The 26,913-nt window shown below is 40.0% G+C and overlaps 2 protein-coding genes across 3 annotated transcripts in view; both read right to left on the bottom strand.

The window, feature by feature from the left end:
- Positions 1-56: 56 nt before the first annotated feature.
- On the bottom strand, positions 57-19,762 carry RTCB (RNA 2',3'-cyclic phosphate and 5'-OH ligase). The gene is made up of 12 exons (XM_017664098.3): positions 19,466-19,762; positions 16,969-17,047; positions 15,745-15,812; positions 14,532-14,631; positions 12,468-12,624; positions 10,742-10,898; positions 9,607-9,766; positions 8,080-8,255; positions 7,361-7,549; positions 6,581-6,691; positions 5,121-5,240; positions 57-1,850 (listed from the first exon to the last, which is right to left on the bottom strand). The coding sequence occupies exons 1-12, from the start codon at positions 19,556-19,558 to the stop codon at positions 1,743-1,745; spliced, it is 1,518 nt and encodes a 505-aa protein (XP_017519587.1). The 5' UTR covers positions 19,559-19,762; the 3' UTR covers positions 57-1,742.
- A 1,393-nt stretch (positions 19,763-21,155) lies between these two features.
- The window catches only part of BPIFC (BPI fold containing family C), a 38,405-nt gene continuing 32,647 nt past the window's right edge, over positions 21,156-26,913 (bottom strand). Inside the window, exons 13-16 of one of the 2 annotated variants that reach the window (XM_017664106.3) lie at positions 25,934-25,976; positions 23,439-23,502; positions 22,579-22,655; positions 21,156-21,757 (exon numbers count right to left, since the gene is read on the bottom strand). In XM_017664106.3, coding sequence (XP_017519595.3) covers positions 21,635-21,757; positions 22,579-22,655; positions 23,439-23,502; positions 25,934-25,976 — 307 coding nt within the window. In that variant the 3' untranslated portion in view covers positions 21,156-21,634. The remainder of the gene's footprint in view (positions 21,758-22,578; positions 22,656-23,438; positions 23,503-25,933; positions 25,977-26,913) is intronic. The other variant, XM_073213794.1, reaches the window with a different exon arrangement.

The raw sequence follows: 26,913 nt of genomic DNA on the forward strand, positions 1-26,913 counted from the left end.
GGCCACCTTTGTTGGAAATGCTTCATACAAGAAAAACTTATGAAGCACAAATGATATCACATAAACCATTCTTCCTTTATTTCTCCTCACCTGCTCCCCTTGCACAATCCCAAAGGGTAATTGTCACAAGCATCAAATAAAACTCAACATACTTATTTAAGATGCCCTGCAGCATTCTTGCATTGATATATCAGTTTTGGGAGCTGACCCAGCTTTGAATTAGTTTCAAATGACACATCATTAGGCAAGCCCAGTTAGAGGGAGTCCACGCTCCCACTGCTGCCTGTCTCTAAAGATCTAATGCCTGCCTAAAGCCCGTTTCTCACCTGGAAGTGCCCTCCAGCGCTTACTGGTACCTTGCATCCTTAAGTCATCTGCGCCTAGCAGTTGCTGGTCCAGGCTGAAGGTGTAAGTAATCTACGATTATTGCACTACAAGTCCTAACTTACTTAACTTTCAAACACTTCCTTCAAAAACATTTAAGTTACTGAGTGCTCAGAGAAAAGACACACTATGCTATTTCACATTATACATTTTTCCGAGCCTTTCTCCAGCTTTCCAAACATCAGCATCCAGAAGATACTCCAGTGGGGATTTCTACTGTAAGCTGAGGGATAAGTTTTAGGAAAGAATTATCTTAGGGTGGGTCTCTGAAAGCAATCTGGGAGAAAATCAGAAAACAGCAACACTATCCAAGGTTAATCAAGTACAAATGCTAATTGTCCTAACTACAAAATATTAAGCACAAAATGTAAACAACATATTGCAACTTTATTAGACTTTTCTACTTTACTGGATGTTTGGACTCAACCAAGGTCTTAGTAGTCTGTAACTTTAACATCTTTGAGGGGTCACAGTACATTGCATGACATCTGATTAGGTGGCACAAGACTAGTCAATCTGTCAAACAGAGCAACCGTTAACATCATAGCTGTGGTCACTGGAGGCTTTCAGTCATCTGATCACAAATGTAAAGATATTCAGTATCATGTGAAGGTTCTATGCTGCAGTGCAAGGCATTCTTGAAGGAAACTTTGCCACAGCAGGCCTAATTAATGACAGACACCAGCAGATGCCATTTTGCAGGTAAGTCAAAACTCTGCCTTATGTTTAGAAAGGAAAATGTAACAAGTCTACAAAAAGAAAAAGCATTTTCTCTTTTGGGCCCCTATCCTGACACCCTCACCCACATTCCTCCTTAATGTGTCCGGATATCCATTCATCTAATACCCTGCTATCGCTCTGTGGGCACGCTTCAAGTCAGAGTGGTATTTAGGGTTTTGCTCAGTTCAAGATAGGAGGGTAGATGGGTGGATGAATGGACAAACTGACAAAAGGATGGTGGACATGAAACATTCTACAACTTTCTTATTTAACATGATTCATGACACCTCAGAATGTAATCAGACCTTGGTGTAAAGAAGTTTATTCTGGTGATGAAAGACTTGCATGACTGAGTAAGGCAGTTTCTTGACTTACCCTCAAACTGCAAACAGATTTTCCTAAACACCCGTGGGACAATCAGGAAGCACATACACCCCTTTCCAAATGGAGGCAACGTGACTCCTCCCAGAACTGTTGCATTGCAGCTCTGCCTCCGAAAAACAGCAGCTGCCTTTCTGCTATTGTTATAGTCAGAGCCATACACTTTGGAACCTGCCAGGTCTCTTGAGTCTGATGTCTGAAGAGTGTTTCAGTCCACTTCTGCTCCGTGAGGGTCACTGGTGCCTGGGGGCTGAGGTCTATCCTTTGATAACAGCAATCGGTCTTAGTTTAATGGCCTTCTTGCTGATTCCAGCATCATGGCAGGTGTTCACTACATCGGTCACGTTCTTATAGGACTCAGGAGCCTACACGGGAGGAATCAGACAATGTAAAACTCTAGTTAAAATGGCATCTTTAAAACACCGAACTTCACTTGTAATTAAAGAAATATACATTAAAACAATACTGAGATGGGTTTTTTTTGCCTTTTAAGTAAGCAGCAATTTAAAAAGATGATTTAGTGTTGGCAAGGGGATAGTAAGATAGACAGTTTCCCCTTGTTTTATACTTTTTCTGTATTTCTCAAAATTTTCCACAGAAAGTGTATTACTTGTATAACCAGGAGAAGGAATAAATGTAATTTGATAAAAATATATACTAATTCCTGACTGAAAGGAAAGGCACCAGACCACTCTGTTTGTGGTAATTTTCTCTGGATGGTAGAGTTATTGGCCACTTTGATTTTTACACATTTCTGCAGTTTGTCAAAATTTCTGGAATGAACATTACCTTCATAGTAAGGGAAAGCTGTTCAGTTACACGTATTTCTGATACCATATGTATGCATGTACACGTGTGCATACATGTACACATGCACAATTTATTTCTGAGTTCCCAGCAAGACCTCCACCTCTTTCCCACCCCCACTTACTGTCCCACCATTAGAACTACTCTCATCACACACACCCTTAAGGATTTATCCATATTCCTTTCAACACAGGAAGCTTAGGCCTCCAGGACTGATGCCCACGAGATACACACACCTTTCTAGCCCATCCGCCATTTCCTTCCAAGTGCTAACTTCCCACTTTTGCCTCGGGAACTCCTTCCATGGAGTCCCATGCAGAACCCCCTCCATCTTCCCTTCAACGTTCCCTTCACCTTGTTTTTGCTGGAACATGGATCCCCTAGGGATATTATTTCTGCCTCCAACTTTCTGTAGTAGTAGCCATTTTCTCTCCTAACCTGGGTCACACCATTAGGCCCAGAAGTGGGATAGATGTCCTTGCTCTTTTCTTGGTTCTTTCCAGACCATAAGCCTTCCCAGTTTGGAATCCTGCACTCATGGGGCTGTACCGCCTCCTACCACTTCTTGCAGTCAGTCATCTGCTAGAGTGTGAATCTCTCCTTAGCATTACTTGAAGTCTCCCACTCCTGGTTCACTGTCACTCTCTCCTGCTATAATTCTGAATGGTTTCCATATCCAGGAAGAGGATCCTTTCAGTACGCTGGCTACTTAGTTCCTTAATGTCTGTTCCTTCAGTGCTTACCTCAGCTGTTCATTCCCAGGGTCATACTAAGAACTTGTCATGACCAGCCGAGGTTTTCAGCTCACTCCTCGTGCTCCATCTCCAATTATCCTTTAACCCCATGAGACCTACAGTCCCTGTGCAACACCCTCAACAGCTTTGCTTCTCTTTTACTGTGCAGTATTTGCAACCCTGTGAAGGTAACTCAACATCTATTTCATGCACTTACTCACTGAATGTAGCTAAAAATCCTAGCACTGAATTCAGTTTCACTAGGCCTGTGGTGCTATCCTGGCAATCATCCAGCATTTCGCTAGACCAATCACTCTTTCCCTCTCTTGGATGACTACTCTAGACCTCCTACATCCGCATTCTCCGTGGCTGATCCTACTTCCTATTATGCTAAAAAAATAGAAACAACCAGAATCGAAACTCCATAAACTCTCTCACTGTATCTTCCCTGACTACCTGCACCTGTACCTTCTCTCCTTATAAAGGATGAATTATCTGAGCTCCTAGCAAAGACCAGCGCCATCCACCTGTACACCAGATCCCATCTCCTCTCATGCTCAAGGACACTGCTTCAGTAATTCCCCCCCTTTTCTGCAATTCCTCTTCTAGATTCTTCTCATCAGCATGCAAACACATTAATCAGCTCATGTTATTTTTCTGCTCAAAACTCCCCAATGTCTTCCTATCAGAGTGAGAGCAAAAGTCCTTCTGTAAAGGCACGAAGGACCTACATGACCCGGCTGCCCCGCCTCCCTGATAACCTCATCTCCCTTTTGCTTGCTCTTGTCACATGGCCTCTGCTGTTTTCTTGAACATCCAAGCATAACCTCACCTCCGGTTGTCAGACCTGCTATTCTCTCTGCCTGGGAAGCTGAGCTCCTGGTGCCCACACAGCATGTTCCCTCACTCCATTCAGGTCTTCATTCAAACACCACCTCACTATACCCTATTTATTGCTGAATCTCCTTGCAACCTTCACCCTCCTCCACCATTTTTACTTTGTTGTGCCTGTTCTAACACATTATGCATTTTCACATTTGGTAGGCTTCATAAGGCAGGGATTTATATTTGTTTTGCTCTACGAAGTACCCAAACACTATGACAGTGCCTAACTGTTTAGTAGGTATCTGAATGAGTGGTTGAATGAGTGAATGAAAAAAATCACATAAAACATGCAAGAGTTGATAATGGCTACTTTTGGTTGGTGGAATTCTAGGTATTTTTTGTTTCCTAAAACTTCTTAGACATGTTATTCTTAAAATTAGGAGAAAAATTAATACTCATTAAAAAATAAGACTTTATCATAGTCTTTGACTCAGTAATTCAACTTTTGGGATTTGACTCTAATTATTAAAACATCTAGAAGAAAGCTTCATGCATGAAAAAACACATTACAACTTAACTTATAGTAGCAAATATTTGGAAGCTAATTAAATGCCCAATATGGGCAGAAACTTACAGTACTTAGCTGGTAGAACATTTGACAAAATTATTTAAAAATCATTAAAAAGTGACACAAACAATAATATAGTAATGTGCTAAAAAATCTACAAAATGCTTATAAACTACAATTGTAACCAGGTTGAAAAAAAAGCCTTTAGAGAGAAAAATGGCAATGAGTATCCTAAAAAAGGAGGTAATAGTTATGTCAGGGCACCGAGTTTCTGGGTGGCTATTCTCTTCTTTCAACTTTTTAAAAAGAGCTATGATGCTTCTAATATAAGTGTGTACATACATATAATTTAAGCAAAATCTGTTTCCTTGTGAATCAAGCAAAACTGTTTCCCCAAACATTTCCCTCTGCATTTTCAAATTTAAACCTAAGTACACAGCTGTGTAAAAGAGAGGTTAAAATGAGTCAGCTCAAACTATTTTCAAAAAGTTTATTATGAAGACAGAGACTATACATGAAAGGTAAAAGTCATTCTTACGGCTTTGGCTCATAATTAATCTCCAAATAAAAGAGAAGACAATGATAGACTGTAATTTAGGTTACTTAAAAAAAATCATAAACATGTTCAAAACTGCTGTCTCTGTGCACTGGCATAAATCATTAGCAGTTTTATGCTGAATATTTATCAGAATTCCACTTACCTCTTCCATAACTAGTTTGGGTGAGGCAACACGGATTGCAATTCCCATGTCTGCCAATTTGTCTAAGACGTCCTGGAAATCTAAATTACGTCGAGATTTTGCTCGGGACAATGCACGGCCCTAGGATGCGAAAGAAATGAACTTCACTTTATATCTGAGCTACAATTTATGTTCAATCCCAGCAATTGTTTAAACCATTAGGATTACTGCCTTTTCCTTGACTTCTTTTTAAATTAAAAAAGTCTTAAAAAACAACCTTTTCCTATTTTATCAACCTTATTAGGTGCCTTTTATTATAAGCCTTGTCATACCTTTTTGGAAAACAAATTTCCATCTATACAAAGCATTTAATGTTTAAAGATTTAATTTTGTGTTTCTAATTACTACTAATATATTAATTTTTCATTGTAAACAGTATTTCTGTCATCACAAAAACTTTGCGCTCTTTGTAATTTTTCAACCTTAGCACTACTGACATCCTGACCATGTAATTTTTTGTTGGGACTGTCCTGTACATTATAGGATTTTAGCAACATCCTTGGCTTTTACCCACCAGAACTTCCTTCTCTCACTATGGTGATAAAAATGCCCCTAAACACTGCTAATGTGCTTGTGGGAGATGTTATATTGGTTCTGATCACTGGGTTAAAATCAAGAGTTTGGAGGTGGCTGGAAATGAGAAAGGGTCAGAGAAAAAAGGAGGGTTAAAATATATTTGTGAGGGTCTGTCCTACAAGAAGGTGGTCTAGACAATTTCTATTTTTTCACTCCATAGCTAAACACTCTGATGGCTTTGAACAGGGTTTGGCAAACTGGTTTGTAGGCCAAATCTGGCCTACTACCTGTTTTTGTGAATAGAGTTTTATTGGAATATAGCAATGCCCATTTGTTTATATATTGTCTATGGCTGCTTTTTCACTATAGTGGCATGATGGAATAGCTGCTACAGAGACCACATGGCCCAAAAAGCCTAACATATTTACTGTCTGTGTTTTACAGAAGAAGTTTACTAATGCTTAGCTAAGGAGAAGCAGAATGTTGAGACAGGTTTGCAGCGTACACAAGGGCTGATTTGAAAACAGGGTACATCCCCCAAGTCTTGAGTGGACCCACCCAGTAAGGAGCAAAGTATGGAAATGACTAGGTCTGGTGAGTCACTGGGATGAGCTGTTATGTAAATTTGCATCAAAGCTTTATCAGTTTGCTGATGTGACAATTCTCAATCTGGATTTTGTGGACTTGCAGAGATGAGGAACAGTCCCTGGCCCCACAATGACCCTACTAAGGTAGATACTAGGTGATCTCAGTCAGTTCACTAGACTGTATATATATTATAGGAATAAATTCAGGTAGGAGACAAGACAGACACAAACCTCAACTTTGTTAGTGATCAATCAGATACATTTACTTGTCAAAATGCACACCAATGACTCAGAAGAGTCATTTCTAAGTTTGCTTACCGCTCCATGACAGGTCGTTCCAAAGGTCTCGGTCATGCCCTGTTCAGTGCCAGTAAGAACGTAACTACAGGTTCCCATGGTGCCACCAATGAGCACTGGCTGTCCAGTGAGCTGAGGATGCACACAAATCAAACATGGTAAAATTTAAGACAGCACGAGAGTTTTATGCCTGAGACTTACACTTCCTCTTGCACTGGAGGATGCTGGGAGAAACCTGGGCCTCTAAATGCACTGCTCTCACAACTACATGAAGACCTTATTTTGATTCTTTGAAATAGAGAAGGCAGGTAAGAGGAAAGAAGTGAAAATGTGAGGAACAGGAAGATAGGCTGAATGTTAAGAGCAAAGCAAAATTCAAACACACAGGGAAGTATTACTAGTGAGAACCATTGGAGCTCCTGCCCTCTCCAGGCTTCGGTTCCTCATCGGTGAAATGGGAGTAGACTCAGGGGCTTTCTAACTATCACAGCCATACACTAAAAGGATAAAAGGAATTAAACAGATTGATTTAATCTTAACCCTGTCCTCCAATCATCCATAGCCTTGAAAAACATCATCTCAGTTCAACTCAACGGAGTAAAATTCTCCATGCAGCAATGCAGCACTTTTTAGACAGCACACTGCAAGCAGATGATGGGCTTCTGAGACCAGAAATCATGGTTCTCATGGGTGAGACATGGTCTTTTCACAACGGCTGCTTTCCTGTTTAAATTCATCCATGTTTAGCACTACCTAATGCATGCCTCCACAGCTTAAAACCAGAAACGGCTTAGTACATACTTGGTAATCGACGGCAATGAGGGGATGGTGAGGAGGGAAAGCTCGGGTGGACCCCTTCCTGTGTACTAGCAGCGTCCGCTCCTTCCCGTCCACCACATGCTGTTCCACTTTGGCAATATTGTGAGAAACATCATAGATCACATGTAGGTCCAAGTCATCAGGGGTTGTGTTGAAGACCTTGGCAAAAGCCTAAGAGAAAAAGCTCAGGTTAAAAGCAGCCAGCTCTTCAGGATTTATCTTACTGATTTCAGCTAGTCTGTTCCTGAAGGGAGTGAGGAACTTAAGAGTTCAAAAAAGGCAGTATTGTTCATCTTCACAGAAAGGACACAAACTGTCCTTTAGACCACACAGCAAATTCCACTCCATAAATCCCAACTTTGGTTGAAAAGCTGCTTGGCAACCCTTGATCCCACCCTTAGATCTGCTTCTTCCTGAACCCTAGCCTTCTCAGTCTCTGTGATTGGCACTTCTGTCTTCCCTGCTGCTCAGGGCAAATTCTAGAATAATTCTGGCTTCTCTTCCTCCTTCATTCCCTCTGCCTGATACCCCGCTGATTTAGGTTAGAGACACCAAAAGCTTGGACCCTTGTCCAATATTTCGATTATTTGTTACACAAATTTCCAAAAAAACCCCTACAGGTCTGATTTGACTATACTATGTTTTAAAGCACTTAACTTAATCAGGAATTACTTGGGCCAGAAGAGCAACTTCAAATGTACCTGACGGGTTAAGAAAGTCATGGAAGACCGGTTGACCCAGGCGTAGTTCCCAGCTGCTGCCATTCCCTTCAGGTAGTCCTGACCCTCAGCGGAAGCGATTCGAGCACAAGCCAGCTGACGGTCATTGACTATAATCTTGTCTCTCTTCATGGCTTTTTCCATAGCTACCAGCGCATCTGAAACAAGAGAGCAACGAGTCCAAACCAGCCAGCTTTCCCCCTGTAATCCAGACTCAGCGCAGAAAGGTAGGCACATTCAAGCCCATTCGATAAAAGTCAAGTAATATACAACTTTTCTTTCATAAGTTTTCTGAGTTCATCTACTTGCTTCGTCAGGATATATTTACTGAGAATCTTTTCTCAGAGCTTGTGACACAAGCTACATGGGCTACAAAGACATCTGCCCTCTAGGAACTTGTAAGGGGAATGAGATGGGTACATAAAGAGCAACAACACGGTCTCGGATATTCCTTCCCTGGCATGTGAAGGAATAAGAGAAGTAGTAAGATAAACTTCATTACCATCGTGATTTTTAAAGATAATTTTTAGTGACTTAATATACAAGAGCCGGAGACAAGTTGCTAGATCTTCTGCAGGAAATCAAATCCATGACAAAGTGTAGAGCAGTACAAAATTCATGCTCTATTGTCATGCTTCATAAAGTTGCTAGATTAAATATTCCAACAGGTCAGGTTGACACTACTTATTAAATTCCTATAGGATGAAATGTACATACAAGGATGAACTAAAATATACCATTTAAAGTTTATGATTTCCATGTGTCTAGGTAACTTTTCATATATTCTTATATCCTTTCACATCTACAAATCTTCCAAAGTGACCTTCCCACTGTTTTGCCTACTGCTTTTATTCGTGTGTTTTTGATGTCCTTTGTACATGACTGTCCAAACTGCAACTATTATGTGTCCACAAAGCCATCTCTAAAATTGTTTCCTAAATACATGTCTCTCCTATAGTATTTTATCAATTACTACCTTCTGTCTTCACTGTTTCTTTTTAATGAATGTGACATCTCTTTCATAAGACAATCTGAGGGCAGAGTCCTGGCCTGTTTCACAACTCAATCAACCATCACACCTAATCTTGTAGCACAGGTATCTCAGACTTATTTCTATACATCATAAACTCTACAAGTTAGGTTCTTCCTTGCTTTTTTGGTCAGAGTAACTGTAAATCTCTAAGAGTAAACATAATAACCGGAGCCATTGTTTTGGAGTATGTACTAAGTGTCAGGCACTGCCTTAAGCACTTTACATATATTATTTCATTTCATCTCCTATGACAACACCATAGGAAATAGTTATTATTCCTGTTTCTTTTTTACAGACAAGGAAGTTAAGGCCTAGTGAAGTAAATTTAAATTTGTTCAAGGTCCCACAGCTAGTTAGGAGAACCTGCGTAAAAATCCACACAGTACAGTTCCAGAGTGTTCTCACTTAAATCTCTCTATGATTCCCCATGAAATGTACATTTTAGCACCAACCTAAAAAGTAGGTCCAGAATATACCTGTGGCTACTTGGTGGCCCAAGCCTCTGCTTCCACTGTGGATCATCACACACACCTGTCCCTTATGGTCGATGCCCATTTTCTTAGCAGCATACTCATTGAAAATCTCGTCCACAACCTGGATTTCTGCATAATGGTTGCCTGCTCCTAGGGTCCCCAACTGGAAATGTAAGAAGGTCTGATAAAATAGTTTCTATTCCATTAAAAAAACCACCCACAGGCAAATAGGAAAAAGCAACCAACAACAAAAATAACCACACAAATAGTGTTTTATGCAACAAAAATATTTTCTAAGCCTTAGAAATGCTTCACTCATTTAAAATAATATTCCACACAAAAATAATGGAGAGCTGCCCCTGAAGTTTATTGTATCATCATCTGCTTGAGATTCACATACATTAAAAGCTTTATAAACCAAAACAGGCCAGCAAGTGCCACATAGGACATTTTAAACATCATGGAGAGAAAAATCAAATTTTAGGATGAACTCTGCTGTATACTGACTCTTACACAAGGTCCAAGTTCAAATGATTTTGAAACATCTGTGAGTTCAATGACACCTACTATTATTCATCTTTAAAAGACTATATCCCACTAATGGATCTAGGGAACTAGAGGATGGCAGTATTGGAAGAGTCTTTAGAGACTGAAAGGTTGCCTAGTTTTAACTATCCCAATTTTTGGTGAGAAAACAAGACCCAGACAGGCGAAAGAGACTTGCCAAAGGTCACAGAGAAGAATCAGTGGCAAAGCCATCACAATTAGCTGTAAATGAGAACAAACATCTGGTGTATTTTATTCTCAGACACCATGAGCTGATAGGGTATTGCTTTTCATCTTACATGCCAGAGAACTTTCAGCTAAATCTGAAGGCATACATTTTTCACCTTATAATTATCATTTTTTCTCCCTTCTACTTCTAATTCATGATATTTTATTTTATTAACATCTGCAAAGCTCCTGAAAGATTTTGAAGAGAGTAAGAACAAAGCAAAAACAAACAGTGTTCTTTTTGATATACTGTGAAAAAAACTGGCAATATATTTATTTGCAACATAGAAGTCAGATTTTTTACCCCTACAAAAACAAAATAAGGAAAAAAATGAACACTCCGCCCCTCCAAAGGGCGTGTTACCTGAGGAAGGCCTCTCTTCTTAGCCCTTGCGGAGACCTTGTTGGGGTCGGCTTGCAGCATCCGCCCATACTCCTCGCAGTGTTCCTTGTCTTCAGCCCAGGCATAGCCTTCCCTTAAGGACCAGTCCACACCCATCTCCAAGGCCTCCTCCAAGTCTCTGAGCGAGTAATAAGGTGCTGGTCAATTCACAGACAAAGCAGATCAAACCTAAGGATGACCACACCTCAAAAGACCAGAGGAAACACTACATTTTCTGACTATGGCCTGTGCAAAAGGCGTGCTAGACACAAAGTTTATACTTACAGTACCTTTAATTTTTTGAGGGAAGCAATTACATAAATAATTGCCATGTAAAATAATAAATGCCCTATTAGAGATGATTATAGTCCTTGACATTTATACATCCCGTTGTACTACTCAGTTCTTATTTAGGTTAGAGTTGCCTCTCTGATCCTGACTTCTATGAGATGGTGATTAAGGAACCATAGAAAATTTATAGCCATAATCAGATTTTCATTATCTACCACTAACTTTACCATTACTAACAATTTAAGAAAAACTATCTAAATATCCTCAGCAACTCAGGTTAAATTTGAAGGTCGATTCCCATCTCCTAAGAAGTACTATGTGGTTTTATTACACCTTCATTTCGAAGCTGAAGAGCACATACATTAAACCCCTAGAAGAAAAACTTTGCTTTTTTTTGCCTAAGCCCTCTTCCAAACACTACCATGGGAGATTACAATGTTCAGTGTTCTCTCCCCTCTACAGCTCACTTCAAACATTATTTATTAGAACAAAATTTCTATCTAAAATACTTACAAAGATGCTTGCAATTTATTTTTACGTTCCAGGTATGCATTTCAATGTGGGCTGCATGTCAGGGACAACATGAAATCACAGGATAAATCTTACAAGTGTATCAGTTTTACTTCAATTTTTCTTTTTCCTTTTTTGGGGGAGGGGCACTGCATAGGTAGGTAACAGGTAACAGCTAAAGATATTTTAATATTAATGTATGTACATATATTTAAATAGAATGCAAAATTCACATGACTTAAAGATAGAAGATGTTAAAGAAACATACTTGTTCAGTACACCCTTTTGCAAAGTTTAAGGTGTATAGCTTCACATGAGCTATGACACAATACTGTCAATGGCCATGAAAAGGCAGTTACATTGTTTAATTCTCTACTTTAGAAACATAAAACATCTTAACTGAGAACACATTCATGCTATCATTCAAAAAGAAAGGTTATATATTAATCACTGACAAAAGGTTTACTGACAACAGGTAAGGGGTTCAAATTGGTCTCTGAAGCCAAAAGTTCTTTGGCTGAATCCTGACTTTACTAATTAGCTTATTTACTAACATCTCTCTAAACTTAAGTTTCTTTTCTTTTATATTAGGGATAACATCAGGGTTATCATCTAGATGATTTGACACATGTAAACTATAGCTAGTGCCTTGCATATAAGAAGTACTCAGTAAATGTCACTAAACATTATTCTATTATAAATTCTACTATACATCAAGGGCTGTTATAATGATTAGTTGACTATGTTTCTAGTAAATGGGCTGGATCTCATGTTTAAAAACTCAATTCATCACTACTTCTTGAAAAGTGACTGACAAGTCCACCTTGTAAGTGTCCGACACTGAAAATGAAGGAGAGGCTCATGCGGTTATTCTCTCTCTCGATTTACTGGAAACTTGTGCTCTTACTTGGCATTCATTGGGATGACGCCTTTTGATCCGACCCCCACAGGAATATGATCAAACATGGCCTGGGCAAGTTGCTCCTTCACGGGCTGGACATCACTTTCATCTAAATTGGTTCTTAGCAAACGGACACCACAGTTGATGTCAAATCCAACACCACCTACAAAACAGAGTTAAATATTATCCAACCAGGTAGTTGGGCATGGTTACCTGTGCTTCCCAGAGTTAACACAGGGTTTCCAAGAAAGCCATTCGTGTAAAGGTAACTGCTTTAAAGCAACCAACAAAGTGGTTCTCTGTAGTGAAAGTCTGATGACACCAAAACAACTCACAGTAACATACATGCTACAGGTACTTTGTGGGCGAGGGGGGAGGTAATGAGCAATGAGTAATAAACTAGAGATTAAAATGGGAATTACATGGTTTTATTTTTTCTCATTCTTACTGAGGGTACATGCATTCTGTTAGTTTTTTTGAGGAAACAACTTTTGGCTTTATTGATTCTATTATGTATTATTTCATTAATTTTACTCTGAATGATTTCCATCTTTGTCTTTTTTGGGTTTAATTTGCTGTTCTTTCTCTAACATTTTTGGGGTAGATGCTTAGATCATTGATATTTCAGCCTTTCTTCTTTTCTAATTTGTATATTTAAGGTTATATATTTTATCCAAGTATGGCGTTAACAGTAACCCACAGTTTTTAGACCTATGTATTTTTTATTAATGTTAGTTAAAAATTGTTTTGTAGTGTCCATTTTTTTTTGACCCTTGGGTTAAACGCACACTGCTTAATTTATAAATATGTGGAGTTTTTTCCTACTTTTTGTTGTTGTTAACGATTTCTAACTCAATTTCACTGTGGTAGGACAACGCTCTCTATACCAGTGGTTTCTAAATGTGGTCTAGAGAACCTTTCAAGATTATAAGACTAACTGTACACCAGTGCAAAGACATTAGTAGCCTTTTAAATGTATTTTCTCAAGTGCACAGTAAAGTTTTCCAGTGGCTACATGACATGTGATAATGCATTTGCTCTGATGGATAATGAAACATGTACTTGCGCATTATTATTTTAAACATTTCTCAATTTTAATTCTAGTAAGGTAAAGATTGATAAAAGCTTTTGAGATCAACCCTCAATAATTTTTAAGAATGTAAAGGGGTCTTGAGTCCAGAGAGTTTCAGAACTGCTGCTCTATGATTTCAGTGCTTTGAAATTTGAGACCTGCTTTATGGCTCAGTACATGGTCAATTTTGACAAACATCCTGTGTATACTCGAAAAAAAAAAAGTATTCTACGGTTTTTGGATGTGCTGTAATGTGTATGCACACAGAATCACACACGTACAACAGAGGACAGACAAGGTGTCAAGTTTGTTAATTGGACTGTTCAAATTGGCTTTATCTTTACTGATTGAAATCTGCCATTACCTCAAGGGAAAAATAGTGCTAAATGTTAGGCTCATGTATTTGCATTTTTCCTCTGGATTTTAGCCTCACAAGTTCTTACTGCCTTAATAGCTTTCCTATATTTTCAAACAGATGTGTCTTGGTTTTGTTTTGTCTTAAAATTTTTATCCAGCCTTTCTTATTATTCTTGACAGAAGACTGGTTTGAACAACCTTGTCCACCATTGCTAGAGGCAGAAGCCTCAAGATAAAATTTAAACTTTCATCTTTTATTTTTTTCAGACTCTGAAAAAGATACTATCTCTGGTGTGAAATATTTTTAGTGAAAGTGCACTGAAGTCATGTAAATTACGCTGTGTAATTACTTAGAACAGTGCTATTACCAAGCACCTAGGAGGTACTTGGCGTTTGCTCTTACCATCATCATTATTTACTTCTGGCCGTACACATCTTTTCTGCTGTATAAATTTCAGTAAGTCTGTTTTACTTGACATTTAATAGTCTCTGAGTGTCCAAAATTAATTCGCTCAGTAAATAAGAGGAAAAGAAATGACCGAATACGATGAGACTGAGAGATGCACACACACAAAAAGCCATGCTCTATTTCAGAAAGGCGATAATTCACACCTTCCAGCTGAGGTGCACAGTGACCTTACCTGGGGATACCACTGCTTCTGGGTCACTCATATCAAAGGCTGCCATATTTCCAATAGCAAATCCATAACCTGAGTGGACATCAGGAAGCCCAATGGATCGCTGAAAGAGAGTAAGAAAATGAAATACAGCTTTCTCAACCTGGCACTCTGGCTGCCTGACAGACCTGATACTAAATCTCAAACAGGCTGTGGGCTATAGCCTTCTCCAGTTCAAAATCCTGTTTTCATGAAATCTTCTCTACTGGCGTGGTGGAAATTAGGTATAAAAATTCTTAATTATATAGCTAAATATAGCAGGAAAAAATCTTTTTTTAGCTTAACCATTAAATAAGGAAACCAAAAATAGAAAAGCCTCAGTATAACAAAATATATAGGAGGACCACCTACCAATTTTAATGTATTATTACATTTTAAAGATGATCTTTAGACAATGACATGTGGTTGTGTCAGGTTGAGAGAAAAGAAATAGCCAATTTATACAGGTCCTTAGCGTTTAAGCAATCACAAGCAAATGTGGTTCAGCTGATGGTATGAACGACTGGGGCCTAGAAAAGGATCCTGACCCAGCAAGAATGCAGGTAAAACAGGATAAGGATAAAAACTAGACAATTTTGATTTTCTTAAATGTACAAGCCATGTCTTGTACATTGGGTCATCCCCAATGCCCAGCACAGTAGCTGGCATAAAGACCTCAAAAAATATCTGTTGGGTAGATTTATTTTGACCCTTTCCTTTAAAGGTAGAATCTCAATGTTAAGACTGTGGTGAGGGCCCCACTTGTACCATCCAGTTCTATCCCTGTGACAGCCATCACCCTCCTTTTCCAATCGTGCCCAAAATAGCTACACTGTCCTTTCTCCTATCTCTCAGTACTAAGCCTTAAACTTCTTCCATTCTTTCTCCAAACATCCTCTTGAATGGGCCCACAGTGAAACTTCCAATGGCAAGACACTGACCTAGGAATAAGGACGTACTATAACAAAGAAACAAGAAAACAAAAATGGCTTCAACGGTTCTCAAACACTTAGAGATTCAAGCCAAAGGTGAAAAGAAACTGAAATGTTATCCAGACTCAGTTCTTTGTGGCAATTTCTAGATGTTTGAAGGTCACTGTCTAAATGACATCACTATTAGTCAGGCACGATCATTTATCCAATCAACAAACTGTTAGACTAAGGACATATAAATGATTAATGGCCTAACATGGACTCACATGAACAATCCCAGGCAGGGCTGCCACATTGCCAATCTGTTTCATGGCTGGCAGGAAGCCACCAACTCCTGAAGACAAAAATTCATTATCAGAAAAGAAGACACATTTGATCTCTGGCATGAAGTATATTCCTGTATTTTCAGATTGCATTACATGAAGGGGCAGCAGTTAGGACCACCAAAACAAGAAAGGATAAAGGATGTCTGAGATGGAAATGGGAAAGGAACTCCTTCAAGACGGCAGATCATGTACAGGAAGGTGATGAGGGCAACCAGCCTTGGAAATACTGCACTGAGCGGTGCAAAACGTAACTGTTAAAACATTATGTTGTCAATATAAAAGGAAATACTCTTTTGTTCATATTATTTGTCAAAAAAATCAGCACTGGTTTTATTTTAAGAGACAAAGAAGGGCAATATGGGAGAGCTTGGAAAGCACTGGACTGAGTGAGAGTCAGGGATGAGATGGGGTTCTAGGCTCAGCTGTGCCTTGGTTGCTGTGTCATTTTAGATAAGTCAGGACACTTTAGCAGGGAGAAGGGTGGGACTTAGTTTGCTGAGGTAAAAAAATAAAAGGATTAAAACTAGATTTCTATTCTACCATCACCATTGTATTATATTGCATTATATACTATACTATATATTATAGCTTTATACATTTATCTCTAAACACTGCAGTTGTGCAAAGACAAGTGTAATAAACTTTTATAGATGAGATAACTGAAGGTCAATGAGGCTAGTCAGGGTGCTGGTTAAGAACACCCACTTTGGAATCAACACTCCTGGATCTAAGTTCTGGCTCTGTCACTGAGAGGCTGTGCAACCTTGCACAAATTACTTAAGCTCAGTCTTCACTTACACATCTGTAAAACGGAGATAGTATCTTCCTGCTAGAGATTCTCTAAGAATTACATGAGATAATCTATGTAAAGCACCTAGTGAGGTGCCTGGCACAGTAAGTGTGCAATAGGTGGTAGCTCTTATTATTACTGTCCAAGGTTAGCTGCAAAACCAACCAAGTTCGCCTCACTCCAAATGGTTTTATGAGGTCAGGGGGCTAACAATGTGGTCACAAATAAGTACAGTTTTTTGGTCATGTTTCAAATCTTGATCATTCCTTGACGATACATCTGTATTTTTAAGTCATAATTAGTTGAGTTAGCACTTTTTAGGCTACAGGAAGACACGACTTGTGCTGTCACACATAAAATGCTAACGTACTTACCACCACCTCGACAGGCATTCCTTAACTCCTCAAACATTAGTTTTTCCAGAGCATCATTCACATAGAAAACTCCTTCAACCTGACACCAAAGGAAAGGAAAAACTATGTCTGAGCACATGTACATGAAAGGTAGGCACTGGATAGAATACCAACACTGTAATGCAGTATTTACTTTGCTTTGCTCTTCACGAAACACTTTTATATTGCCTTAAACAAGCAGAAAATTCCCATCAAAGATGATAAAATGTTCCCTTCTTCAATTTTATCTTAAAAACATATTTTGCAATGTTAACAAACTGTTTTGTTTATTCTCCTCTCAATGCTACACCAGAATTTAACAGGTAAAATTTTTCTTTTGTGTGTGTGTGAAAAAGAGGTCTTCCAACTATGCTCTCAGTAAGGCCAATGGTCTCATTACTCCTGTGCTTTAAAAATATCAGTGGGTTTTGAAAAGGCAGATGAATCAAAACTCAAGATTCTATAACATAAAAATGCAGTCATCTGACCTTAGTGTATTTTTTCCTGTGCCTAAGACAACAGCACATTACACTTTATTGTGTCCTGTGCTGATTTACAAATCGAGGCTTAGGTAAATAGTAAAAGAATTTTAACATGCAGCTCTATAGCTGTGTGTTTAATTCTATAAACTATATAATTTTAAGAGGATAAAGAAGCTTGACAATAGAGGTATTGGAAGATACAATTATGTAACACCAAAGACCCAAACAATTTTATCAGAGATCAAATATTATGAAAGAGCTGCCCAGAAATGAAGGACCATGAATTTAACACTTAATAATCTGGACAAGTTAAATTTCTTTCTTTTACCAGAAAGATGACTATCTCAGCATGAATAATAATGTACAAGTTGATGGAAAATGTCTTCAGTATAATTTTCTAAGGGCCACATTTATTAATTCACTGGACGTTTACTGAGGGCTTAGTAAGCATCAGGCAGTATACTGGGCACAAGAGGAGATAGAGAATATGCAAGATCTTGCTTTTGAGGAGTTCCCTGTCTAGGTTGCAACCCAGACTAAAAAATTAAGAGTGTAATGAGGCAAGTGTATGACAGAAGTACTGAGTGGTATGGAAGAACCTGATGAACAAGTGGCTCAACCGTGGTCGGCAGCCAGGTGGCCTCAGTTTGCTCACTTTTTGTGAATAGTTAGTGCAGCATGTTGATCTTAGGGGAGGAACAGAGACTAAGAGAGATATGATCATTATTAGTGTGAAATTCACTACTCTCATGAGAATGAGAAAACAATTCAAGCTCAGCACAAGGGTAAGTAACTTTCAAAGAGCAATATATTAAGATTTCAACTCTTCATTCCCAAGGGAGAGGTGGTAGTAAAATGTACAAGTAGTTAAACTAGAACTGCCTAGCAAAACCGGACTTGCTCTTAGGCAGAACTGGCAGCAGTCTATGCATCAAAAGTTAAGCCAGAATTGCTGCCAGACGATAGTGTATGTGTTACAATCTTCTTACAATCATCATGTTATGAATTTATTTTCTACTCCTGCATTCAGGAAACCAGAGTCAACAAACTGGTGATACAGAAAACAGAGCAAAAAGGAGTCAGAACCGTGGGCTTTTTCTGCCCTCCATGTCTAGCTAAGTGCTTTGCTCACAGAGGACACTTAAGTTTTGATACTGAGAAAAAGGGTGGAGTGGCTCTCAGGAACGTTTACCACGACACAGGATCAAAAACGTTCAATATACTGACGGGGCACCTTAAGGGATTTCAAAAGCCACTTAACAACATACGCATCAAAGCCTCACAAATGCCTTCTTTCTTCATTTTAATGGAAAATAATAATAATGAACACAAAGGGCAAGGAAGCCTGAGATACAGCAAGCCCAGGTTTTCAAACTCTCTGGTATTGGGCTCCCAAGTCTCCATCGGGAATACATCATCCTGTCAGAGGAAAAAGAAGTGAACTGGACATCAAGCCCTGCTGAGCTTCTTACTAAGTGGGCAGAGGAAGCTGTGTCACGGCCTGTTCCTCACGATCCTTCTGTGAAGTATTAAAAACAAACAACCCTGCCCTGTGAACTTTTTCGAAAAAAAGCGTTTTATTCAAAACCAACATGGAGCAGTCAACGCTAAAAACCTGGTTCAGCAAACACAGGTCTGCCAACGTCACATAAGCGACTAGCATGACGCAGAGGAACCGAATTCGTCTCAGGAACTTCACCCCGTACTGGCTGTGCCGCTTTGCTGTAAACCACCCCCAATATCTCTGAAGTTCAGGAATGTAACACATCTGACGGAGCGTTTACGAGACATATGTGCGGACACGCTCTGCAAACGTCAGCTTTCGATTGGATTCCCTAGACTCACTCGGCCCGGCCCGTCCTCCCGGTTTGCGGAATCTCTTCGTAGGGAGGCGGGGCCGGCACGCGGCGGGCCGCCCGGGGTCGACAGCGCGACTGGGGCGGGCCGGCCGGGAGGCGCCGCGGGGTCCCGCCGCGAAGACTCCTCGCCCGCCTCACCTGCATGTTGGGCACGAAGCCCTTCTTGATTCTCCAGCAGTTTTTATTGATCTTTTCCAAGAACTGAAGCTCATCATTATAGCTGCGACTCATGGCGGCGACAACAGCGGAGTAAACTCGCGGATCGGCTTTGAGAAGCGGCTGCCACGCTGTAGCCCTCACTGGAGCGCCACCGTCCGCAACTCAGCGCGCAGGCGCGGCCGCGTGCGTGGCAGGTTTGGGGGACGGCAAGCGACGAGGCTCGAAACACTCACCGTTCGCTTTTCTCTCGTTGAGTTAGACTGCCCTCCAGTGTTTACCTTTTGGGATATTTACTGGTTATTCTCTTCCAGGCTAAAGCTAAACTAAAGCCAGTAGTTTTTAGTATGATCTAGTTATCCTTGGTTTTGGAAGTGCTTTTCAGCCCTGGAAAACGCACTGAATCTGGATCGGGTCCAACTGCTCTAATGAATACATCTGCCTGGAGTTTTACATCCCCAGCAGTGGGGGGAAAAAGATGGTTGGAACTGAGAAAGAGAAATATGTTTAAATAAATACCACAACAGAAAATATGTAATGTTTCAGAATGAACTATGGATACACATGAGATAGCCTCTGTCACAATAGAGCATTCAAAAGAATGAAACTTAACAGTTTATCATTTATTCCAACACTGATAGGGGCAACTATTATGGCTAGATGTGCACTACAAAGATGAGTAAATTGCAGTCGCTATGGATTAGCCCGGGCTTCCCAGTCTAGCCTTCTTTGATGACAAGGTACTCTATGACCATGCTTAATATGCAGTGCCTCTTGGTCATAGCAGTAAGTAAGCTTCAAGTGGTTCTAGTTTCCAGTCTTACCTCATGTGAAGAACAGAGAATTCGGAATCAGAAAGATTCAGTTGCATCTCTGTTATTCGTCAGCTCTGCATGGTCAAACTCTCTTAACCTTTTGTTTCTTCATCTATATAATGGGATAGTAATTCTTCGCAGAGTGGCTGTCAGGATTAAATGAAATGACACTGGTGAAGTAACCAGCACAGGGCTGGGCACTTGCTAAGCTGTCCAGTAAACGGCTCACTTCATTCGCCCACTAAACTGTCTGCACCACAAAAGACACTTTGTGGTTTCTATTCATTTCTTACAGTATCCATTCCCCCTTCCTCCTCTTCCACCCTAATTTCACCCCACTAATTAGGTTCTCAAACAACATTCATATCATATCGTATCACCACTCAACATTCCTATTGTTGAGTTAGACTGTCCTCTAGTGTTTACCTTTTGGGATATTTACTCGTTATTCTCTTCCAGGCTAAAGCTAAGCTAAAGCCAGTAGTTTTTGGTATGATCTAGTTATCCTTGGTTTTGGAAGTGCTTTTAAGCACTGAAAAACACACTGAATCTGGATCAGCTATGAATTATCTAGAATTGTCTAGCTGTAGTACACCACACTGCCATTTCATTTAAGCTGGGAGAGAAAACACCCTAAAACTTAAAGAAGTGATATAAATTCCAGTTTCCTGTGCTCCCTCTCTTTGCCACTGGAAATGTCTAGGAGGTGAGGTGTTCCCTTTTAAGATCAAGTCTTGAAATCTGTACCTCATTATTCATCAGCATTAAAGACACGAAATGCTCTCCTATCATCCCTGTCTTATATTATTTTTAAAAATCCAGGTAGTAAAATTTCTCAAATAAAAAGACAAGGTTAACACTGTTAGAAAATCAAATTTTAATTAAATACAGGGAAGAGTAGCAGTAAATATAAAACATACAAGCCAACATGTGGGAAAGGGGGAACCCTGGAGAGCTGAATGGGCTGAAGGGGTCTCCGCAGATAATGACCAATGCAAACCTGTATTTCAGAGTTTCTCATGCACTCTGTCAGCAGTACTTGCCTAGCTTTTGTCCCCAGCATCTTCTAAACACAGGAATACACAACACGGATGCAAATATGAACACCCATTCAAACATCCACCCGTACACAAACACGTCCTGATTTAGCTCTTCAACCCAGTTTGCCTCTCTGTTCCTGAAGGCTTCAGAAAGAAAACTTTCAGTCTGATCACTTCATGAGGGCTTTACAATCCCAGTGTGCACCCTCTTCCCCTTCTGGGTTTACAGTAGCCATGGGATTAAGGGCTGGACTGGAATGGAGGGCTACTTCCCGCCCTGGACTCCAAACAGGCAATCAAGGGACTGGCTTCCCCCTCCACTGTCCATGCATCAGGCTCAGACCTTCCCAGCCATGGAAACTTGGCTGCTGCTTTAAGGATGTTTCGTACTTCAGGTCAGTAGAAATCAAAAGGAAACCCTGGAGAGGATGCAACAATGAAGATAACATCAAACCCTGGGCACCTGCAGCCATGGGATTTCTGGGCCTATCTGGGGGGTGGAGGAGAGACGGTTTCTTGACCAGGTCCTACTGCGACACCCTCCCCTACTCCTGTCCCATTTGTGAGTGCCTCAGACATAGGAACAGGCCATTTTGGATTACCGCCACCTTCTGTGACTTACACAATTATAGACGGGGAGGTGGGAGGGAAAAAGGAATGTGGGAGAGTGTATAGGAAGGGAGAACTCCATCAGAATCATATTTCCACCTCCCCATGCAAGAAAACGCCAAAACAGAAGACAAAAGTTTCTCTGAAGTTTGTTGATGATTAAGTAGGAAACTGCAAACAGATTGCTGAACCCAGGGGAGGATCTTCTGGTTCAGGCGAAAATTCACAAAGGAATCAAAAGAGCCAGTGAGGCTGCAGCTCTGCCCTTTTCCAGCTACATAAGCCATGTCACCCCACTGAGTCTTACTTTCCTCATCTATAAAATGGGACTAATGATCCTGGCCTTACAGGTTGTTCTATAGAATACAAAAAATAAAACGCACTACACTGCATCTTATACTGTGGTGTGAGTAATTGTGACTGTAAAGGTAAATTGGTCTGATTTTTTAAATTCAAGTTTAAATGCTTTTCATTGTTAACTGCAAGTTTTAAGAACTAAATGTTTTGTTTGTGAAATTCCCTGGGCTGGAAAAAAACAAAACAGAACAAAATAAAACAAAAAAAATACAGGAAGAGGCTTATTTTACTATGAAAAGAAAAGGGGCAGTTAAGAGAATGTTCACATTCTTACCTCAAAAACTTCAATATCTGAATTGACGAATGAGATATTGTATGGGTTGGGCAGAGGAAATCCCTGCTGCAATTTTGCTAAAATATAGATTAAGGTGTAAAATCATTAGGCACAGGCACAGAAGTTTTGGCAAACATTTTAGTAAGAGAATAACAAGCAGGTTTTTAGTAATCTATCTTTCTCTGTTTTTATTTTCTTTCTGTTTTTATTGTCTTTGATGGTTCTCTGTTTTTATTGTCTTTGATGTGTCCTGTGCATTTCACTGGAAGAATGGTTAATTGATATGTGCTTAATAAAATGTACCTGCAATTATATGCATTTGGATGGCAGAAAAATGCTGGCAACTTGTCCAATTTATATTTTGAAAATACCTTAATTACTGAGTCTGAGAACATTTTCATCTCTAATAATATGAATTTTAACCAAGCCAAACTCCAGATGCTGTGGTTTGTGAACAATTGCAGTATAGGCAAAAGGCACAGGATTGTCCATTAAAACTGTCTATCCATATAGTGGTCTTCACATAGGAACCACACAGACCCCCTTGAGGGAGAGTAAGGTCATTTCTGGCTGACCTAAATGAGACTCTTTACTGCCTAAGAAGTGGTTTCAATCTCCTTAACTCAACCAGAGTTAGCTATTCTTCCTGAGTCTGCAAGTAGAATTGCCAGTAAGGCTTGGACCTCAAAACAACTAATTTTGCTACCACATCCAAATGATGGTACAACCTTTGCAAGCTCCGACGCTGGCCTGGATCCATAATAACACTCAAGAAATATGAGCTTCGAGGTGGAAAGTCCCAAACAATCCCCAACATTTAGCCAATGGCAGAGTCATGTTGTTTCCCAAGAATCTCTTACCATTAGCCAGTGGGAGGATTCCAAAGTGGAGAATGGATGACAGAATATTCTCAAACCTCAAGACCTAAAATGAAAGGGGAAAACTGAATGAGTTGCCAAATCACGGCGTTTTCAAAGTACAATGCCTGGTTTGGACATGTAGTTTCTGGAACCTTATTAGGATAGAGAACAATAATTCGAATATCCCAGTAGGGAATTTCTAGCTTTCAGGACACTGCAAGCTATTCTGTGGGAAACCCTAAAACAGAGTTTCCTAATCTCTTTCCCACCTTGGGGATGGACATTTCTGCCCCCCTGTATGCTGGCTCATGGAGGCATCAAATGCAGAGGGACCACGTGGTGGCAGCAAACATGGCAGTTTACACATCCACCAAGTGAGACAATGTAGAACCACGAATAGACATCCCAATCAGTAGTCTCCCCTTCATTTACGGGGAACCCTGGCCACAGGAGTTCCCTTGCATTATGTTATGCTCTATAGTTCACAGTACCACCAGGACATCCAATTTTTCTTGAATTAACTATGGTAGTCGTGTAATCTTAGCTAAGTGTTGGTTCCCTGGGAAGATTCGGGTATTGAAAACAAATGGAATATGATGGAACATCAATTCATTCCACGAATATTTTTTTGAGCATCATATATGCTTGCCAATAATAAGATTCTCTTTGCAGCTTGGCAAGAGCAGCTTTGAAGCAGACTTCCTATGTTTATCTCTTCTTAAAACTACTTTACTGTGTGATTCTGGGAAAGTTCCTTAGCTTCTTTGTGCCTCAGTTTCCTCAACTGTAAAATGAAGATAATAGTACTAATCTCATAGGGTTGTTATCAGGATTGAACAAGTTAACATTATGTAAATTGCCTGGTATACACCACTGTCATTTTTTCAGAAATATCCTGGTTAGTACACCCTGCTGTTGATACCAGGCAGTTTATCTGGGTCTTCCTGGAAGACCTTGGTTCCTTTTGCCTCCTCTGGGCTCAGGAAATATTATTTATGAGAAAGTCAGCTATGCATTCTCATCGACCATAGTCTATCATCTACTAAATGGCTGTGCCGTGGAGATGCTGACCCATGGTGTATGAGACAACACTGATAGGTTAGACTTTAATATCTGGCCTTAAAGATATGACGTGTTTACAGCTTGTTGACACTATTGCTACTGACTCCTAATCATCCCAACCTGCAAATCAGGATGCTCCTAAAAAATTAAACAAACAAACAAAAACATCTTGTTTGGTCTCCTGGCTAAATTCTCTGGCTTCTTGGCTTTTTTCCCTAGATCTAGTCCTCTCTTAATAACTGTTGCCAATGAACATGGTAACAAATTCAGTATTTGTCATGCCCTATGACTGCCCTTTGAGTGGTTAAGGGATTTGTCCAAGGCCCTGTGGCCCTTGCAGTTTGACCTCAGAGATTGTGCATGTAACCATTAAGCTATACTGCCCTTTGCCATGATGTGGCATAACTGAAATTAATTTTTATAAAAACAATGGCATAATTTATTTAATACCTACCACATATTCGATGTGCTAACTGAATATCACACATAATCTCAGCAAATCCTTTCAACAAACCCAAGACTGTAACCCCATCTCCATACATACTTGCACTGCTTGTTCTTGTCCTGATTTTTCTTTCTCTACAGGATTTTGTTCAACACATACAATGTATGTTTGTTTTCTTTCTCCCTCACTCTGTCACACGCATGCACTCACACACACTCTAGAATGCGGTTTCCCAACAGCGGCAATATTGACATTTTGGGATAGGTCACTCTTTGTTGTGAGGGACTGTGTCAGGCCCTATGGAATGTTTAGTCTTTGCCCACTAAGAGCCTGTAGCATGCCCCTCACTTCTGAGGTTATGACAATCAAAACTGTCTTCAGACATTGCCAACTGACCCTAGTTGAGAACCACTGATCTATAATGTAAGTGCAACGAGGGCAGGCGTGCCAGTTAGTGGTCTGGCTGATCTTCCTGCAGTTTGGGGAGAAGGGGTTTCCCAGCCACATGTTAGGGTGTACCTTTCCAGATGGGAGATCACTAGGCTGGTCCTCCCCAAAAAGTATCTACACAACCAGCCTTGACCTAATTTTAGGAGAAGGCCAGAAAACTTTCAGGAGCAAACTTAATCATGGCCTAAAAATTTACATATAGCCTCATCCTTGAGTCGTCTGGGTCTTAAATTTAACTCTAGAGGATTATTTTATCTCACAAATGAAATCTCCCTGAAAATGCCTATTTTTTCCCCCAACATTATACAATATCTTAACTGTCTCTGGGCTTCTTTATAAAGTCTTTCTGAGTAGATAAAAGTGAACTGGGGAGTTAGTTAATGGGCTTAGTGGATGAGTAGCTACATCAAGAATTTTAAAGTTAAAACCTACACATATGGGGAAGCACTTAGAGGCATAGAAAACAACCATCCAGCCACTACAGAAGGGAGGTGTCATTCTTCCCTGGACAAGGAGCTCTGAGAGCTCTGATTCCTACCTCAATATTGCTGCGATTGAATTCTGGCAAAACGAGGCGAAATCTGAAAACAAAACAAAACAACCAAAGTCAACAGGAGAAGGTTAAAGGAGGGAAGATTTTAAAAACAATGATCTCAGTAGAAAGGAACAAATGGAAAGGGATTTTTTTTTACAGTTTTATAAGCTGCTCTTTAAACAAACACACAAACTTGTAAGGACAAAATATTCTGTTACATCTTTACCCCTATTATTTGCTGCTTCAGGAGCAAAGCAGGAATACCAGAAGGCTTGGATTGGGAACCAGGATGGGATTCCCCGAGTGCATTTGCTATGTGGGACTTACTGTTGACAACCTGGAACGTAGAATGATCTCAAGAAATGTTTTTCAGTCTACAGCCATACCATCCTGAGTGTGCCCGGTCTTGTCTGATCTCTGAAGCTAAGTAGGATTGGGTTTTGGTAGGACTTTGACAGAGAAACAGTTTTCAGGTCTTGGTCCAAACTCAACCTTATAACTGCTCTGAGGCAGGCTGGTCCCTTAATAATAAAGATAATGATAATGGTGATGGTGATAGTGATGACACTACATGACAGGCCCTGTTTGTGGAGCTTTATAAATGTTAAAGCTTAATCTTCACAATAACCCTGCAACAGATGGCACTGTGATTGCCCCTTTTGCCGACAAGGAACCGGATGACCAGAAACAAAGAGCAGAAAGTCCGAATCATAGAGTTAGCAACCGATGGGTCTGGAGGTCCAAAATCACTCTACTGGACTCAAAATTCTCTGCTCATCTAGGCCACTTTCTCAGAGGGCAGTTTTACCTATATCATTCTTTTAGCAGCTGAATCCTAACACATAAGGGAAACATTAGCTATGAGGGCTATCTGCCACGAAAGGAAGTGGAATGTAATTGTTAAAGCAGGGACTCTTAGCAGAATGCCTGAGTTTGAAGCCTCCTGCTGTGTAGACTCACTTAACCTCTCTGGATGTTAGTTT

The sequence above is a fragment of the Manis javanica genome, chromosome 10 (genome assembly GCF_040802235.1).
Source record: "Manis javanica isolate MJ-LG chromosome 10, MJ_LKY, whole genome shotgun sequence".
Taxonomy (NCBI): domain Eukaryota; kingdom Metazoa; phylum Chordata; class Mammalia; order Pholidota; family Manidae; genus Manis; species Manis javanica.

Coding starts and splice junctions, on each gene's coding strand:
- RTCB (XM_017664098.3), bottom strand. CDS start 19,558: ATGAGTCGCAGCTATAATGATGAGCTTCAGTTCTTGGAAAAGATCAAT. Junction 14,632..15,744: donor CCCTGCCTGGGATTGTTCAT/GTGAGTCCATGT, acceptor ACTCTCTTTCAG/CGATCCATTGGGCTTCCTGA. Junction 1,851..5,120: donor CCAAACTAGTTATGGAAGAG/GTAAGTGGAATT, acceptor CCTCCCGTGTAG/GCTCCTGAGTCCTATAAGAA.